Source organism: Metarhizium album (assembly GCF_000804445.1).
Source record: "Metarhizium album ARSEF 1941 chromosome Unknown scaffold_29, whole genome shotgun sequence".
In the NCBI taxonomy this organism is placed as follows: domain Eukaryota; kingdom Fungi; phylum Ascomycota; class Sordariomycetes; order Hypocreales; family Clavicipitaceae; genus Metarhizium; species Metarhizium album.
In genome coordinates, this window is record NW_024467603.1 from 171,519 (window position 1) to 189,762 (window position 18,244).

At 55.3% G+C, this 18,244-nt stretch overlaps 7 protein-coding genes across 7 annotated transcripts; 4 read left to right on the top strand and 3 right to left on the bottom strand.

The window, feature by feature from the left end:
• Window positions 1–305: 305 nt before the first annotated feature.
• Window positions 306–1,549, bottom strand: MAM_07285 (GTP cyclohydrolase-2; the record flags this gene model as incomplete). The annotated part of the gene is made up of 2 exons (XM_040826083.1): window positions 306–350; window positions 410–1,549. 2 exons carry the CDS (start codon window positions 1,547–1,549, stop codon window positions 306–308), a joined length of 1,185 nt encoding a protein of 394 aa, XP_040675932.1.
• A 642-nt stretch (window positions 1,550–2,191) lies between these two features.
• MAM_07286 (Cerato-platanin) lies at window positions 2,192–2,845 on the bottom strand (the record flags this gene model as incomplete). The annotated part of the gene is made up of 1 exon (XM_040826084.1): window positions 2,192–2,845. The coding sequence occupies one exon, from the start codon at window positions 2,843–2,845 to the stop codon at window positions 2,192–2,194; it is 654 nt and encodes a 217-aa protein (XP_040675933.1).
• Window positions 2,846–5,089: 2,244 nt separating this feature from the next.
• MAM_07287 (DNA-dependent RNA polymerase I subunit A43) lies at window positions 5,090–6,499 on the top strand (the record flags this gene model as incomplete). Its single annotated transcript, XM_040826085.1, has 1 exon — window positions 5,090–6,499. One exon carries the CDS (start codon window positions 5,090–5,092, stop codon window positions 6,497–6,499), a length of 1,410 nt encoding a protein of 469 aa, XP_040675934.1.
• A 1,105-nt stretch (window positions 6,500–7,604) lies between these two features.
• MAM_07288 (NADH:ubiquinone oxidoreductase, B18 subunit) lies at window positions 7,605–8,029 on the top strand (the record flags this gene model as incomplete). Its single annotated transcript, XM_040826086.1, has 3 exons — window positions 7,605–7,635; window positions 7,712–7,836; window positions 7,925–8,029. The coding sequence occupies 3 exons, from the start codon at window positions 7,605–7,607 to the stop codon at window positions 8,027–8,029; spliced, it is 261 nt and encodes an 86-aa protein (XP_040675935.1).
• Window positions 8,030–11,483: 3,454 nt separating this feature from the next.
• On the top strand, window positions 11,484–11,890 carry MAM_07289 (amino acid transporter; the record flags this gene model as incomplete). The annotated part of the gene is made up of 2 exons (XM_040826087.1): window positions 11,484–11,726; window positions 11,756–11,890. The coding sequence occupies 2 exons, from the start codon at window positions 11,484–11,486 to the stop codon at window positions 11,888–11,890; spliced, it is 378 nt and encodes a 125-aa protein (XP_040675936.1).
• Window positions 11,891–12,251: 361 nt separating this feature from the next.
• MAM_07290 (uncharacterized protein) lies at window positions 12,252–12,692 on the bottom strand (the record flags this gene model as incomplete). Its single annotated transcript, XM_040826088.1, has 2 exons — window positions 12,252–12,422; window positions 12,498–12,692. The coding sequence occupies 2 exons, from the start codon at window positions 12,690–12,692 to the stop codon at window positions 12,252–12,254; spliced, it is 366 nt and encodes a 121-aa protein (XP_040675937.1).
• A 2,241-nt stretch (window positions 12,693–14,933) lies between these two features.
• On the top strand, window positions 14,934–16,650 carry MAM_07291 (Alpha-mannosyltransferase; the record flags this gene model as incomplete). The annotated part of the gene is made up of 3 exons (XM_040826089.1): window positions 14,934–14,955; window positions 15,015–15,898; window positions 15,985–16,650. 3 exons carry the CDS (start codon window positions 14,934–14,936, stop codon window positions 16,648–16,650), a joined length of 1,572 nt encoding a protein of 523 aa, XP_040675938.1.
• Between the last annotated feature and the right edge of the window lie 1,594 nt (window positions 16,651–18,244).

Below are 18,244 nucleotides of genomic sequence, written 5' to 3' on the forward strand. Positions count from 1 at the left end.
ATTGTGGGTCCGACGGGTCGTCACCATGTTGTCGTCGTACTTGGGTAGAAATCTGGCTCTCTCTGCCTGGATAATGCGTCCAGGTCCAACAAGACCCTCTCCGAGAGAAGAGAATTCATTTCCAGGAGAGTTTCCTACTCCCTTTTTTTGTAATCCTTTTTCTGTAGAACTTTTCACGTAATCTACATGGTTATACATACTCGCTACGAGTGTTCTAGCATGCCAGCCCGCAAACTCCGTACTGTGCGAAAAATGAAGCGCCTGGCAAGAGATGCCCCCGTCTTGTTCTTGTTCTGCTCTTGCTCTTACGTGGGCCGCTCCCTGTCGAGCATATGGCCCATCTTTTCAATCTGCAAATCGTTAGCAATGATCGGCTGGCAGGTTGACGGAGCGCTTGAGCGCATTTCACTTCACTCCAACGTGCCTTGGTCTTGAGATAGCCTTCCACCTCCTGGCTGCTGAAGCCACCCTTGCCTTTCCAGGACAGCGGCACCATGGCCACCCTCTCCCTGACGACGACCTCTCTGTTCGGACCCTCGACGGCGCGAATCTTGTCCGGGTTGTTCGTCAGCAGACGTACGTGCTGCTGCCCCAGATCCAGCAGCATGGCGGTGGCCAGCCCGTAGCTCCTCGCATCGGCGGGGTGCCTCAGCAGCAGGTTGGCCTCGACCGTGTCCGACCCCAGGTCCTGCAAGTTGTAGGCCTTCAGCTTCTCGCCCAGGCCGATGCCCCGGCCTTCTTGGCGGAGGTAGACGATGATGCCGCCAGAGGTGTTGCCGGGCATGCCCATGAGGCGTGCGGCCTCGTCGAGCTGCTCGCCGCAGTCGCAGCGTGCCGACCAGGCGGTCTCGCCGGTATAGCACTCGGAATGGATCCGCACCAGCGGCGGCGGTTGCTGAGCGCTTTGCTGCTGCTGCGGCGCGGCGGGCGCTTCATGGCTGGCGTTGGTGCCGCTGGTTGTCCGGCCCGGGAACAGCCTGCCCGTGTAGGCGCCCCGGATCATCCTGTCCATCTCGGTTTCTCCCTCGCGGCGGGCATCGAGACTCTTGCTTCGGATGTGGTTGCCAAACACGATGGCCAGATGCTCCTTGTCGTCGACGTCGTTGGCGTACAGGTGGAGGAACATTTCTGTGCCCGTGACGGTGGGGATGCGCGCGCGGACAATGCATTGCACCGTGGGCAGCGTCCGGAGCAACTTTGGCCTCTTGTTGCCGCATCCGCCGTCGGGAATTGAGCTGTCGACTGGGACGCCGCGTGGCCCGGCTCTCGTGGGCGTCTGCGATCCGGGAGTCTGCGGTGGGGTGAAGGCGGGGGACAGCAAGGATGGCGGAGGGGGTTGCGACTGCGACTGCGACTGCGACTGCGACTGCGACTGCGACTGCGACCGCGGACTCTCTTGCGAGAGGCAGAGCTCGTCGACTTGCTGCGGAGGCTGTCTCCCGTGGCTGCTGGGTGCAGCTGCGTCGGCGGGCGTCGAGCGCGGAGAGTAGAAGGACGGCAGATGGCTGGTGTCGCCGGCGTCGGGACTGGGAGGCGTGTCGGACGGCATCGTCGGCGTTGGGCGTCGGCAACGCTCGTCGTCCAGGCGCAAAGCCTCGGGAGCTGCGTGTCTCGTCGTCTCGTCGTCTCGTCGCAGTGTCGAGATTGGCCCACGATGTGCACACAGAGGCCGGCCTGATATTGCCCAGGTAGTTGTCAGTTCAGAGAGTCGGCGCTTTGCAACTTGTCCTTGGTCCGTCTGGCCGTCTTGGGACTGGAACCTCGGCGAATCATGGAAAAGAGCCACGCCGCCAAAAATGTGGACCGCTCTGACCTGCCGAGGAACTCGACGTGCAGTTTGAAACAGCACCATGTATCATGACTTATGTCATCCTTGGAAATGGGAGACATCAAACAGACTCGACAGTGGACACACTTACATGCCCAGACAATGTCATTTCATTTCATGTTTTACTTAATTTCTACACCAACACTCCGTGGCATTTCAAGTGCGTCACAACACTTCAAAGCGAAACGTCATTCATATGCAGATAATCAAAGTCTGAATCTTTCGTGTTTCATCATCTCAAGTCTATCCTTTTCTAGAGTCGTTATGTGTACTTCTTTTTGAGAAAAAAAATAACAACAGCAGTCATAAATATATATGTACAACGTAGAGAAATTGTCTATAATTTTGTTTTGTTTCCACATCCTAAGCAAGAACCTTGTTGCCGGTGCTATACTCGATATTGTAAACCTCTTGACCAGTCAGAGGCGTGTTTAGGCCAAGCGGACTAGGGCACTGGGGCTGGTTGCTTTTGCTCATGTCCAAGGTGCAAGTCTGGTCGACACCGAAGTGGCAGACAGGGTCCTGGATGTTGAAAAGCTCATGATTCTGGCCAACCCAGGTCGAAGCCGGGCAGGATGAGATAAAGTTCATGCTGTTGGCGGCAGAGACAGGCAACTTGCCGCTGGGAGGGAGGAGGTCGCGGCACGCACTAGGATCGGCAACCTCCCACGCCATGTCGACGGGGCCTCCCACTATGCGGCTTTCGGCGGCAGGCTTGCCAGTGACGAGCACGCTATAGGCGTCGTACGAGATATCGTGGGCGCCTCCCGACTGGTCAACCTTGAGGAGGTGGAGGCTGCGGCCGTTGTGCGTCAACTTGACGCAGATGTCGTTGCAGCTGACGGCCGAGGGCCAGTAGGCAATTCGGTTGGTATTGATCTTGCATCCGAGCGCACCACACGAAGAAGAATACTTGTCATGGGGAGTCATGCTGGCAGTCTGGCTACGCTTGGGGATGGCACCCGCAGAGACGGCAGCAGCCGAGGCGACAATGACGGCAGCGACTGAAGAGAGCATTTTCCCACCCGTGCTTGTATTTGTGTGTTTTGACAAGGGGTGTTATCAAAGGAGGGAGTAGGATCTGTGATCTGTGATCGTGTATGTGCGGCTGTGAAAGTGTGTATATGTATCAACCGCCAGGGTTGCAGCTTCTTCAAGGAGTGTATAAAAATTCAAGCAAATGGACGTCTTGAGCCAGTCAAAGAACGGTCGTGGATGGTGATCTATATGTGACAAGCTCGAAAATCCGGGGGGGGAGATCGAAGCCTTTCTTATACCTTTTGCGGCTCGTCACAATCATAGCCAGAACCTTTGTCCTGTCAATGTGAAAGCCTTGCAAAGCTTGCATTGACCTTCCATTATGCCCATCCAAGGCGAATGAAGCAAGTACCAGGGTCGCTTGCTGCTGGATCCTCAGCCGATGGGAGGACAGCTTGGCCATCCTATGAGGTTGCGAGGATGCTATGACTTTTCATCACTGTACTCGCCTTTAACCAGAGTACCCTTGCTTGTCTGAAGTCCTTTGATCCGTTATTCCACTTCTCCACACACAAGCCCGACTCGAGTCTATTGCCACAGGTTTCAACTCAGGAGGTCTCCTGGGTCGGGGATCATGCGTCGTTCCTGGGCCGCTTACGCCACTGTTGGAGACTGCAATGGCTGTGCACGTGGAAACAACATGACTCTGTTAGCGGCGGTCTCATGGAGCATTTCAATGGAGCATGGCGTTGTCCGTCCAAACCGTCCAAACCCACACAGAGCCCGTTAGGTCAGGCACGCTCCGGCACCTTGTTTTCATTACCTAGAGTGTTCCTGAAGCCGCCGCCCACCATCCCAACCTTGAACTGCCAAGCATTTAGCTAAAACACAGGGTCAGCCTGTATCATGCCGTTTGTGCCTCAAGATAGAGTAGTGTATTAGTGCCTACCTAAGCACGTCGAACAAATCAAAGACGTCAGACTCACTTCCAGAGCAGAAAAGTGGTTTCAATGTAGCTAGGAGTCGGAATGGCGAAAAAGCCTCGCAGTAAAGTTAGGACAAACACATGACTTGGGCCTCTCCATCTTACTAGTGCCAAACCGCAGACGAGCCGTCATGCATGTTGGCACTATACTTGGACTGTGATGCGTTGTTCCCCCTTTCCCCCCGCAAAATATTTCTTCCTCTCCTTTTGTTTTCGTTGGTGGCAAGCATGCCTGCAAGACAATTGGCTTACTTGCTCCCAAGGCGGAGGATTCGCTCTGATGGCGGTTGAGTTTAGCACCAAAAGACGCCGACAACTACTTTTGAGTGGGCACGCCTCCAGGCAAAGACATGATTCGCCCCCAATAAGTTCCCCTAGGTGGACGGTTTCCTTTGCGGGTGGAACTCCGAAGTTGTGCGGGATTCTGTACTTCTCCCGTTGCTTCTGCCGATCTCACCATTCCTATTGCCGGAAGAGATGCAATATGGCTCAGAACAAGCGCCCTAAGCATTGCCAACTTTGGTTGGAATACAGGTTAAGAACCTCTGTTGTGGATCAGCAATGCGTCAGCGACTTCACTAGCAGGAAGGGGGAAAATGGGCAAATACCTGCGCCTCCATCTATGAATTCAGGGGGTCCGGGTTATTGGACTGCGTACGGAGTAGCACGATGTGCATTCTCCACCATCCAACGAGTTGGCCTGCTAAGGGGGGCCGACCGCGACGCTCAGACATGTCGTTCGGAGAGTTTCAGCAAAAGCTATAGGTAATGATTCGCGGCTCGTGATTTGCCGTCTTCATTGCAGAAGATCCCCGAGTGGCCAAGTTGGTTGTAGATTGGAGACCGCTTAGGCAATGTGCTCACCAAGTCGTCGTTTTTCTGTGAAGTTGGCCGATGAATGCCAGGTCCAGAGAAGAAGAAGAAGAAGAAGAAGAAGATTGTGGCCTCCCGCAAGCCAGCCAGTGGCCTGAGTTGCCAGGAAAAACAGAAGGCCATGGACATGGAATTTTTTTTTTCCTTGTATACTCATAAATCAACGAAAACAAATCTCACACAGCAGCGACGTGCGGAGCTGCTGACTCAATGTTGCAAATCCGCAATTGTTGGTGTCCTTGAGGTGTGAGTTTGCTGCGAACCAGCGATCCAAGGTGACCCACCTTCCACGGCGAGGACTGAGTGCCGTAATCGATAAGAGGTCCTCGCTCATTGGAAAATTTCTACTCGTAACGACTCCAAAAAATGCTGGCCACCAAGCCCATCAAGCCCTCTCCAGCAGCCTCAACGAGGCGTCGATCAAAATGTCGGCAGCTGCATCGCCCGAAGCGGCGAAACCAAAACACGATAAGAAAACCCACAAGGAAAGGTCGTCCAAGTCGGAAAAGAAGCGCGCTCGTGAGGAAGACCCTGCGCCAGGCGATGGCGAGAGGAAGCACAAAAGATCAAAGAGCGTCGCTGCCGATGCCATTGTGCAAACCGACCATGTCCCGGGCCCCCAAGATGTGAAGAAGGAGAAGAAGAAAAGGGAAAAGAAGAAGAAACACGGACAAAAGACTGCTGAAGCTACCGTTGAAGAGTCGGAGCCAGTGCACGAGCCCAAGACTGAAAAGAAGAAAAAGAAGAAGAAGCACCACAAAGAAGGGATGGAAATACCCGCGCAAATGGACGTCAAGGCCGAAGTGAGCGACGACGAATCAAAATCCAAGAAGAAAGACAGGAAGAAGAAGAAAAAGCACGGCCATGCCGCTGACGATGTTGTGGACACGGTGACTTCAGACAAGCCAAAGTCAAATGGACAACTCACCACGCTTGACGATGCCGGTGCCGATGCCATGGACATTGACAAGCCGTCGGGCTCGACATCAAAGTCTTCCAAGGTCTATCAGCCACCAGATATCCCCGCCAACCCGCAATTCCCATTCTTCGAACAAACTGTCTCGCTGTACGAGCCCTTGTACCCCAATGGCTGGGCCCAACCTATAACCAGCTGCCAATACCAGCATCTGCAGCACCTCCAGAATAAATACGTGCCTTCCCTGCGGGGGGTCTTACTCAACTACAAAAACGTCACATTGGGATCCAAGCCCGGTCGCGACGGTGCCGCCACGGATGACGAGACGCCGACAACGGTGGTGTCGCAGAACGAATACGCTGTTGGTTTTGGCTGGATCACGGCTGACGTTGAGCTTTTTGTTCCGAGCAGGGGGGCCTGGATGGAAGGCAGCGTCAACTTACAGACCGAGGGGCATATCGGCGTGGTTTGTTTCGGCAAGTTCAACGCGTCCGTCGAGGCTAGACGACTTCCGCCGGCGTGGAAATGGGTATCTAACGAATCCCCCGAGGCGCACGGGTTCGAGGAGACGGCCTCTGTCATGACAGCCGACGACCACGGCGTGGTCCGGCAGATCCACAGCACCGGGTTCTGGGTCGACGGCAGTGGGGACAGAGTGAAGGGCAAGATCCGATTCAGAATACGCAACTTTGACGCTGGGACGAGCGGAGAGACGAGCTATCTCAGCTTGGAGGGCACCATGCTGGACAAGGACAGCGAGAAGAAGTTGGTCAAGGAAGAAGCGCGCACCGCGCAAATGAGACGGGACAAGAAGGGCGGCCGCGGAGCCCAACGACAGCGAGCACCCGACTTTAGCATGACGCGGTTTGCTGATGTGGAGGGCGAGAACGACGGGCAACAAGCAGATGCCGGTGGCTAGACGATGGAGGAGTCGTGTCATGGACGAACCAGCGTCGCAGATAAACGATTCTGAAAAAAAAAAAGGACAACCACCAAACCCACAGCTCTGTATTTTGCGGCCCTGTTTCTTTGATTTATTCGTCTTGGAGATGGGAAGCATAGTCTACAAAAACTACCGGAGTTGGGAGACATTGGAGAAGCGTTTTGTAATTTGAATGATTCTGTCGACCAAATATATTCATGCATCACAGATTCAAAAGTACTGTACAAAAGTCACTTTACACGTGGACTAACGAGTCCGTACCAAAAGATCAGGCATCATGCAGTCGTTTTGACTTATCATTGCTCAGTCAATCGCATCCACGCGACTGCCGGGTCTGGTCGTGTCCATCTCCCGCAGACGCACTGGGGAAGGCTTTCGCTACGCGCCGACCGCGACGAGGTTCACGGGCATCAACGCCTTGGCGTGACTGGCAGAGTGGACGGGCCGCGATGCCGGGACACGGGGATGTCGCGAGAGGCTTCGTCGGCGCCCAATGGTGACTTTTCCGTGCGCCGTGAGCCTTGGCCCGGCGTTCTCTCTGCCGTGTGAGCCCCAGTGGAGGCTGCGTCTGGTGGTTACAGTATCAATCATGACGTCAAAATCCTGAATGTCAAGTTGCTGCGAGTTGTCGTCTGTCGTCGAGTCGAGTACGTCTGACCTGTAGCCCGTACACTCTGACTTCTGTAGGCTGTGTATCAAGATGGCAGTGGTTGTCGGTGGTGTAGGTCTTCACTTCTCATTGGATTCATGTCAGTTGCAGCGTTGATTCCGGAGCGCTCATGTCAAACTGTTTCACACAAAAGAATAGAGTAGCCAGAGTTCGAGACCACGTTTGATTGATGTGCGCGAACACCCAATAACGTTACCTTCTGCATCTTCTGACGGCTCCCGGGGCTGCCCCAGACGTCTGTGGCCAATCAAAGCGCCTACAAGCCCACGGTCCATGGCCAAATTTGTGGCCTGGAATATGCGGCCACATAATTTTTCAACACCAGGCCGGCCCGACTTCAGCCGACACGACTTGCAGCTCGGACAAGCACCTCAACCACGAACGAATTGGAGATTCAGTCGAGTCGCAGAGATGGCTTCCGACGCAGCTACAGACACGCGGGGTATGTCACGCCGCCGAATCGCTTGCTTGAGGCGCAGACTCTCCACGTTGGCCGACTTGCTGACCGTCACTCGCAGCCGCCACCCGCGAGGAGATGCGTGATGCCCGGCTCCCGCTCGCCTACAGAGATAGCTGCGCCCACCTCCTAATGCCTCTGAACAAGTGCCGAAAGGAGACGTGGTATGCGCCGTGGAAGTGCTCTGTAGGTAGAGACTCAACCGATCAATGGCGATGCGAGACGCAGGGGCCGAGGCTCTAGGCCCACGGCGTTTGCTAATGGCAAGACACAGGACGAGAGACACAGTTACGAAAAGTGTCAGTACGTTGAGTTCAAGAAGCGAGTGGCCAAGATGGACGAGCTGAGGGAGTCGAAGGGCGGCGAGCGAACAAACTGAGCCCTCGAAATGTGCAGTCGGTATCCCCATGGGGGATACTTTGTATATAAAATGTATGTGGAAGGAACAGAAAAAACTCCGACAAGGTGTAAAGCTCGAGCGCCCAATTTGTGAGATATCGGCAGGCGGCGTGTGACTGTGGTTGCCGACGTGCTGCAATGCCAGCTTCATCACGATTTGAGGCCGCCGTCTCCATGCCGTGGGCGCGCTGGCACAGGACCTGCATGATGTGCACGAATATCTAGCGTAGCTCTGGCTCAAATTCAGACGAGATTGAACACAGCGGAGAACGTCTCTTTCCCGACATGGCTGCGTCGAAGAGGAAGTATTCGGCTCAAGAGGCGCTCAAGAACAAGATTTTGGCAACAGACACAGAGCCATTCCTTCCGTTCCTCGCTCGCGGCTTCCTTCCAAACCCAACATTGCCTTTCGTACCTTCCCAATTCGATGCATTGCTCATTCGAATATCTTCTCTTCTCCCCCAGGTTGCTGGCTCTTTTGATCTCTCTTTTCCTTTCTTCACCCGCCTAGGAATTTCGTTGTCTCTTATATTTTACTTTATCCCATGAATTCTTGGTTGCGCACCCTGTTCCTTGTCCTCGTCATCCTAGCAGGGATCAAGATACATGACGCTCTCGGCCCGTTCCTTCGATGGATCTCTCCCGTGTGTCCCTCGGAAGATGCTCGTTGGAAGCAAAACCTCCGAGAATGGCTCGTTGATAGTGCTGTGTCCGCCGCATTAGCATTTCTCTTCGAGACTTACGTCATGTCCGACGTAGTCGGCAGACAGGTAGTCTGGTCTGATACATTTTTTGTCTCTTTTGCCATCCTGGCGTCACGGGGGGTGGCAACATCCATGATACTGGGACGGTAGCCATCGGCATCCGCTAAGGAGCTCCCTATGAGCCACCTGCTTGAGATCACTGGGGAGTATTGTCATTGACAACAAGGAAGGTACCGAACCCCCATAACCTCTAAAAAGCTCGTTGAGCAACCTGTTGTAGACAGTAACTTCTCGAATCTTTGGAACTTCATCAGGTGGCAGCTTTGCTTCAAGCTCAAGGTTTTTTTTTACATACCTAGGCAACTTCAGCCTTGCTTCACAGCTCAAGAAGTTTTTTTACATACCTGGGCGACTTCAGCCTTGCTTCACAGCTCAAGAAGTCTTTTTTCTTTTTTCTTCTTTCTTCTTTTTCTTTTTTATCATTCCTATGCTACTGTAGCCTTGCCAAGTGAGGACTTGTTCCGATAAGTAACCTGTCCGCGACGGCCGGACAGTGTTCTCCGGCCATCCGACAAGGATCTCATGGGGGATGGTCTATGACTAATGAAGGTGAGTTGATTTTCTTCTGACTTGGTTCATGTCGTGCTTTGGTTAACTGTTTCATTCAAACAACTATCAACATCGCGTTTGAGGTGCTCTGTCTGCCAGTTGCGTTCTTTTGCCCGGACGAAGAGCATTTTTCGTCCCGTTTCTTAGTTCCATGTGAGTTTTCAATGAATAAAGGAGCAGAAATTCGCGCAACTGACTGCGTCCTCGATGACAAGTAGGATTTTAGGAACTGCGATCCACATCATTGCGATGTAGCCCAACTCGACAAAACGGACTTCGAAATGATTTAGTCGTCTGTCTACCAGGTGCACTCTGATAATATTGACATGAAGGAGAAAAAGAAAATTGATATTTGGCACAGAGATCGTACCCTGACTTTGACCGTCACATATTCCGGCTCTCCCCCAGGCCTCATTCTGCCATGACACCGTGGCACAACTAGAAGGAGCACGAACTGAGGCTTCAACAGGCTTTTGAAACACTGTCACCAATGGAAGTTGAAGGTAGGCATCGCGTCAGTATTCTGGGTACTCTGATGGCATCACAGCAGGAACATCGTCAACCCAGCCTTCAAAGAAAATATCCGAATGTTAGCGGGCGTGGCTGGTCCCGTATAAAACTGATCAAATGCCGAATTCACCCAAGCAACAGTCAGCCATATGCGTGCGAACATGACCAAGTATTCCACGAATGGGCCGGCCCGGCTGGTTAGAGGACGAAGTATCCTTCCAAGTGCTGCTTTGCCGTTTAAATATCGATCCCAAGAGACTTCGGAATGTAAGAGCATAATGAGGACTACGGCAAAGAAACGTGAGGAGGGTATGTATTCGGGTCTGCCAGGGGTAATATCAGCCGGAGGAAACATGCGAAAACTCGACTGTGTGCGGAGGCCGAGCATGCGGAAGATGTGAGTCTCGGCCAGGTGCAGAGGCGCGGCGATGGCGTTGAAGGGGGCCAGAAGGCAATACAAAACAAAAGGCATTTCGTCATCATTTTCCATACTGGTCCAAGTCGCAAGGAAGCGAAAAAAGAGTTGAGCGGAGGAAAGGAGGTGAGGAAGACAAATTATAAAATGGGAAAGGGATTGCTGAATATGTGTGGATTGACTGGCCTTTTATAAGCCCTGCACTCATTTCTACTTGGAATTAAACAGCTCAGTTGACTTTGTGTTTGCTTGCCCTAAACTAACACTAACACTTGTCTAGCTTTGCCATGAGCCCTTGGTCCCTTGGGCCAATGTGCCTGTCTGATACTACTAACCAAACTTGGAACATGGGCTAGCTGCTTGTCAAGGAACAAGGAAACTAATAAAACACGTGGCACAAGTAAAGCTGCTGGTCGAGAGCCAAGAAGGTTTTGGTGCCAATTCAGTTCCACTGCCGGGCCAGACACAGCATGTAGCTTATAAGCTCTGTACTACCAATAGTGACGACTCCTAGCACCGGGACCAGGCACGAGAGAAGCTTGGCATGGGGAGGAAGAGCGAGGCTTTGAGGCCGAGGAATCACTAGCCAGACGGCGCCACATTCTACTCTTCCCGCTCTTTTAATGTTGTGTCTAGAGAAAGGCGATGGCGCAAAGCGGAAGCCGAAGCCGAAGCGGAAGCCGCGCTGGCCGACGACAGCGAGCAAGATGCCAACATTCTCAGCCGAGGCGGCAAAAACTACAGAACCACGGGCCGCTGCGACACTGTTCTGATTCTCGCGTCCAACCAAGTCGGCCGGGGCATTCTGTCCCTGCCCAGGATCCTCGACGTCTTGGCCATCGTGCCGTCCGTCGTTGCCGTTGTAGGCTTCGCCGTGGTGTCGTGGTGGCGTCCTTTTCCGGCGCGGTCAACGCCGTCCTCGAGGTGTGCTGCGCGTACGCCGGCAACGTCGCCCTCGTCTCGTACACGGCCGAGGTGAAGAGGCCCGGCAGAGACTTGGTGCCGGGACTCACGGCGCTGCCGGTCTTGGCCGTCGCGCTGTCCCTCGCTACGTCAAGTCGTCATCTCCTGCCTGTCGGGCCGGTACACGGCCTCGCCGGCTCTGGGATCCGCGCCCCCCTGCCGGTCACTCTGTCCACGGGGTGGTCTTTAGCCACGCCGCCATCAAGCATCTCCACGTCGTGGCCGTGCGGGCCATGACCTCGACGCACCGGCTTGCTGATGCCTCGCTCAAGTCCTGGGGCGCGTGGCTCGCCTGCGCAACACTCCTCTGGGCCGTCTCGTTCACCGTTGCCGACGCCGTTACCGTCTTGGACTCCGTCTTGTCCGTCGCCTCGGCTGCCTTTATTGCCTGGCTCACCTTTGGCATCGGCGGCGTCTCTTGGTACCACCGCAACTGGCGGGAAAAGTTTGACGGGAACAACGTCCCGCTCGCCGTGGTGAACGCCTTGCTTATTGCCCTTGCCAGGCCCTCTTCATGAATGCGGTCGGCCTATGGGCCGCCGTCAGGCAGCTGATGGACGTGTTTGACGACAAGGAGAGCCGCATTGGGTATGGCATCCGTGCTCAACGGCATCGACACTTCCGTGGTCCTGCGGCCTGAGTCGGAAGCAACGCAAGGGCCACGGGTTGGACGGAACGAAACGAATTGTGCGGTTGTCTGCAGGCCCGAGCTACAGAGCACGAGACGCACACAGCAGCGCCTGTGATGGACAAGCATGGTGGCTATGCCAAGGCGCGTACGACAGAGACGTGACGACTGCACAAGTTGTTGGTGGACAGCGTGCTTGTATTGGGCCATCTCGGCCATGCTATGCCAACTGCTACCTGCTTGTCGATGGTTGTTGCTACGGAGCCCGCCAGAGCTGCTGTTTCTAACGGCGTAACGCTGTTATTATCGTCTTCTTGCGTTTCCGAATGCAGAGGGAGAAGCGGCGTCTGTGGCCGCAAGTGCAATCATCCGACTACTGTTGCAAGGCCCAGACGCCCCAGAGCTCCGCGTGGTCCTCGACATACTTTTGAATCTTGGAAAAGTTCTGGCAAGTGTGCAAAGTGCTGAAATCAGCAGCAGGGTCTCCGTTGGGTGGCGCCTTGAACGTGTAGTAATCGGGCCAGGTGTGCTTGTGGATCTGATTCTGAAGTATGGCGCTCGTAAGTATTGAGCTTTGGTGGTGATGGTGATGATGGGAAAGGCCTGATGACAGACTCACCAGGCAGCGAAGCTGATGGAAGACTTGCAGCAAAACCTGTACATTGTCCGTGCCGTCGCCGAAACCGGCCGTGATGTCCGCGTCGGCTGTCTTGTTGAGACGCGACAGGTCGTCCCTCGAGTTTCTCAACCCCCCCGTGCCTGCGATGGAGATGCGATTCCACGCCTCGTCCAGTTCTGGGGAGGGTAAGGGCATCATGCAACTTGCACCAGGCAGAAATCTGCCTGCAACAGTCGTAGTTGGTGACGCTGAGACGCTCCAAAGCCATGCTCCAGACGACAAGACACAACAGCGAGAGCGAGGTGAGAGCCACCAGAGCACACTGCTTCCCGGGGCCTTTGAGCCCAAGAGAGCGAGCGTCGTTGTCACTCAAGCCTTGCTGTCCCTGATGAGGCGCTGGCCGTCAGGGGTCTGAGTGAACAGGGACGCGTGCGAGCCGTGATTCAAATTTAGCAAAAAAGACGAGCTGGTGACCTGGAAGACGGGCTCGAGTGAGCCCAACTGCGCAGCATCAGAGACGATGAACCGAGAGCGCCCCGGACGGGCGGCGGCAGGCTTTTGCGACTGCACTTTGACCAGGCGAGGGCTGCAGAGTGTATGCAGTCATTGTTTTCAGTGCTTTCAGCAGGGGTCGGGAATTGGACTTTCAATATACACCGTCAGTCGCGCCATATGTCCGAGACACCTTCGGACGATTCGTCCCTCTTACTGGCCTTGTCCTGTTACCGCAATGTCCGTCTTCCGGCACTCCCAAGGGGATCCCGTCGGCGACGGGGGCGTCGAGGGTGACAATGATGGACTTGCGGTGCGTGACGGCCAAAGCCTGTTGGCTCCTGCGTCTCTTTTTGCCCGCTCTGGCTCGCGGCACGCCAGGACAAAGGGTAGATTTTCAGACATTCTATCCCTGTACCCTGAGCTCCCCTGTTCTTCCTGGACCACTTGTCCTGGTGACGGAGAGGAAATCCGCAGTCCGCTGCACGGCAAGTCCCGACGACCAAGGGCGTTAAAGTTGTGTATGGCCAATTCCCTTGCTCCGCCTATACAAGCTCCCTTGCAAACACCTCCTGGCTTACTTTTCTCTCAAGGGCCAGCGGACGACGTGGTGGAACATGTACCAGTCGTCTTGAAGGTGAGAAGTGGCCACGCCGTCTCCCCATACCAAGGCTTTCCGAAGGATGAGCCCGATGGACAAGGGAAGAGCTCCTTGGCGGCAAGCGAGTCGCCATTCGTTTGAATTTGAATGCAACGTGCCCAACGTCCTGGACAGGCGGCGCCTGGATATATATTGACGAGGACGCTACAACCGTCTTCCGAGCCCGTCGCTGGCAACGGCCGACGGCACAGTCGAGTACTTTCAACGCCTGCACATTGCGAAGGAGCCCGCCGGGTGTCTTGGATGATGGGATGAGGCTGCTGGAGTCACAACAGACAGTTGACAGGCACCTAAGGAGGTAACTACGTGTCGTGGTCTGGCATTTCCTTTGTCCTGACTCCAAAGGAGCTAATTGTCCTGAAACGGATCCAAGTGTGACGCTCCATGGACGAGGGCCGTGGGAAGGGGGCTTGGGGACTGACTTGGTTGCATTGCAATGACACATTTATTGGGCGCGAAGGATTCTTTGATTTCCCCTCGGGGCCTGCAGTATCAAGTAACCATTCGGCGTGCAGCAGGGCGCCTGTGGGCTTGTCGACTTTTTTTCAGTGTGTGCTGCAATGCAGCGTCTAGAAATGTTTTGCTCGAGCCAGTGAAGATGATTCAAGGCCTAATGCAAGGTACTTACGTAAGTACGTAGCACTACTATGCTATTGGCTCCCACTCACATCGCCTGCCTACTTGAGTAGGTACGCAGACTCGTGTTGGTCGTGTTGGTCCAGACGCCCCCCTGCCTACAAGCCCCTGCTTATAAGCCCGCTCCGGCACTCCGGCATGCCTGCTAGTGCGCCAGGCCAGGCGCGTGTCTCGTGGGCAGTGCAGACTCGCGCGCTTAGATAGCGGGGCATGGCATGACCGCTTGACTCGCCACGTTTTCAAACGGCTAAAGTGCCCGTCTGTCAATCTACATCCACATCCACATCTACGCCGCCTGCGTTCGGCCATGTACGTGCCTTTTTGTATTTGTTTCCGGACCTTTTTTATTCGTCTTTTTTCTTGGGGGTTTTATTCACCCCCTTTGTTCGGGATGGGCGGAGGTTTTCAACCACCTTTTTTTTCCTTTTTTTCTATTTTTCATTGTTGTTTTCGGCCTGTTTGCTTTCTTACTTCTGGATATTCAACCGTAGCGCCGCACTTGTGGCGTCTCCAGACACGAGCTTGTGCGGCCTGCTGCAAATGCGTCTTGGTAGTCCTCGGCGTTGCGGTCAAGACTGCATCTGCAGGCCAAGGTCAACAGCTCCAACCCACGGCAGAGCAGCCTTGCGAAGCCAAAGCCCAAGAGAATGATTCGGAAATCGGCAAGAGGTGAGAGACTCTTACGGCCTCCCGCAGAACCTTCAACCTCACATGTTTCTTTCTATTAGGTCTCCGGTTGACCCTGGCCTTTGCTCTCAACCTGATTGTTCTGTTTGCCATTTTCAATTACAGGAACGGGGGTACGCTGGTTCCAAATCCAAGGCACGCCCGCGCTCGCCACGACGTACGATGTTTCCCGCCTCGAAAGAAGCCAGCCTCCATCAAAGTGCCTGCAGCCCAAGATGACAAGTTTCTCGCCGGTCTGTGGGACACACTGCGGCCATTGTTCGACCAGCACAAGCCGGAACCCGCGCATATTGACAAGCCCGCCCCCGAGAAGAAGCCCGGGGAGAGCGAACTCGGCTCCTTCTTTGATCTGACTGATGAAGAAGCAGACCTTACCAGGGCAAGGCACGAGGAGCTTGTGGGCAAACTGCCACCATATCCCCAGCAGCGCTTTGGCGGCCGCGGAGTTGTCATCCTGGCCGGAGGAAGGTATTCCGAGTTTGCGGCCATAACCCTTGGCATGCTCAGGGAGTCGGGAAGCCGGCTGCCGGTCGAGCTGTGGTTCGACGATGGGGGCGACGACGAGTGGTGTCGCGAGCTCGAGCCCGAGGGCGTCGCGTGCAGAAGGCTCACGGAATACATGAGCCTGGATGACTTGCCGAGCCCGTACCAGTGGAAGGTCTTTACCATGCTCTACTCGACGTTTGAGGAGATTCTCTTCATAGACGCCGACTCGATGCCAGTCAAGAATCCCGACTCTGTCTTCGAGTCTGCCGTCTTCCAGAGCAACGGCGTGATACTGTGGCCCGACTACTGGACACACACGGGCTCTCCGTGGCTGCCGTATCTCGTCGGCATCAACGACACCAGGAAGTCGGACATGCTGGTTCGAGAGATGAGCATCGAATCAGGGCAAATCTACTGGAACAAGAAGACGCATTGGAAGGTACGTGCCGTCTCTCGACGCCCACCCGACGCCGACAGAAGCGGCGCGTCCCCCGTGTCCGGTGTCGCTTGCTGACCTCGTCCCAGAGCCTTGTGCTTGCCGCCTACTACAACTACTTCGGGCCCGACTTCTGGTATACCGTCTTCAACAACGGCTGGGCGGGATGGGGCGACAAGGACGCCTTTGTCGTGGCCTGCAAAGCCGCCCAGCAGCCGTACTACCAGGTCCCTCACAGCATCGTCACCATTTTTCTCCAGGGCACCACTGACGGCATCGGCATGTTGCAGGGAGATCCCACCAACAGGGCCGAGCACACGCCGCTCTTTATGCACATCAACATGATCAAGATGAGCATGAGAGAGGTGCTCTGCAGCGAGGACTGCACCAAGTCGGAGCGGCAGGGCGACCACCCCTTCCACATGATTGACGAAAATTCGAGAATCAACAAGCACCTGCGCGAGGGCCGACGCCTCTACGCCGTCGCCGAGCTGTTCGAGGCCAACATTGACCCGGAACCGGACGTGTGGCGGGTCTTGGAACACACCGCATGCAGGACCCATCGGGGCAGCCGGCACATGTGCAAAAACGCCCGCGACCACATGGAGAGGACGTTTGGCTTCAAGTTCACCGCCGATGGCGACGAGGGCGGCGACGGAGACGCACGCGTGTGCATCGAGGGCCCGTGGGCTCAGCCATCCACGGCCAGGCCCAAGCCAGACAACTGGACACGCGGCGATGGCGAGGACTACTAGCACCATCTGTGGCGATGATCCCGAGGAGTTGTGGTTGCGTGCATTTGTCTGTTTCGTCGGCTTTAAAGCAGAACACCAATACCCCGTAGGCGCATGGGTCGGATATGTATTATGCGAGCATAGAGTTGGATTTAGATGCCGTGAGAATATTTTGCATTGGACACCAGCGTCTCTTGACCTTGAACACATGAGCTGAGCATCGCTCGCACACGTGCCGGAAGCCTTTGCATGCCCCTACCAGGTTTGGGGGCACTGCCGTAGGGTCGTCGCTTTTCCAAAAGAGCTGTTGGAGGAGCCGCCGCTGCTCGCTGCCGGTCTAGCCCGTTGAAAGCGACTATGGCGTTGACACTGAGGCTGTGATGGCGAACTTGCTCGTACCGGCTGCCGCTGCCGGGCCTAAAAATAAGGGAGCGGGGGTTAGCTCTGGCTTTGGCTTTGGCTTTGAGTCGGGATTGGAGATTGGACACGAGGCACAGCGGATGGAATGGAGCCACGGGTCTCGAGACATCAGCCTCACCCGGGCGCAGACTGACACCCGTGTCTCGACTCTCTGGTCTCTAGTAGAGTAGAGCTCTGTCGGGTACCGGCCCGAAGACGGCGTCGCGTGGTGGTGAACATGGGGAGTACTGAGTGCACGATTCATCTGTGCGCGAGGCCGCCCCTTTGCACGAGTATCCATGAGCCATGAGCCATGAGCCGTCGAGACTCGGGGGCCCCCCACGCGAAGTGTGTCGTCGAAGGTTTGCACCTCGTATTTGAGAATGATGTCCAACTCGGGAGTGTCTAGTCGAAGCCAAGTCTGGAAGAAACTCTGCGACCAAAGAGGCAGCCGTAGCCGACTACACCCTCCCGTCAACAATCAACGGCGACACTGATATCAAGACCACACCAGACAAGGGTCCTGTCCTGTCCTGTCCAGGCAAAGCGCGACTAACGTTTGCTACGAGTGGCGTGGACGAGTCTGGTGCTAGGGGCTCGTGTTGGACAATGGCGTTGTCGCGGCGCGCTCTAAGGGTGTGGAATACTCGGGCGCTGGCGGCGCGGCGCTCCGTGGCCGTGGCGGTGGCTGGGCTGGACCAGGAAGAAGAGACGATGTGTTCTCAGTTGTTGTTGGTGACAAGATTCTGGTAGTGGCTCGACTGGACGACTACGAGGTAGCTGAGCACGGTACTCCGCACAGTTTACTCTTCAACGCAAGATCTGCCGAGATGCCTGGGAGCTGTGATATTCGTCTGAATCTTTTTTGTGTACGCGTAGAATCTGCCGACCCAGCCTTTGGGGCGAGGCACAGCGAGCTCTTTGGGCGTGATTCATGCAGGGCCATTCCGGAGGCTGCTTCTCTGAGCGCTGGAGAGGAATGCGGCCATTTCCCCGGTCAGTCTTGGAGACTGGTCTTTCTAGCCTCTCTGCACCGAGATCAAGGGACTAGCAGTGACGGCGCCAGGCAGGATTCGGGAGAAGCCGTAGTTTCCTCTTGTTTCCTGGCGAGACGGTGGGCGACGCATCCACGGAGCTAAATCTCATTACGACTCGAGCATGTCTTGGGGAAAGACGCAGTCCATCTTGGCCATCTTGCAAAAGCTGCCGCGGGATG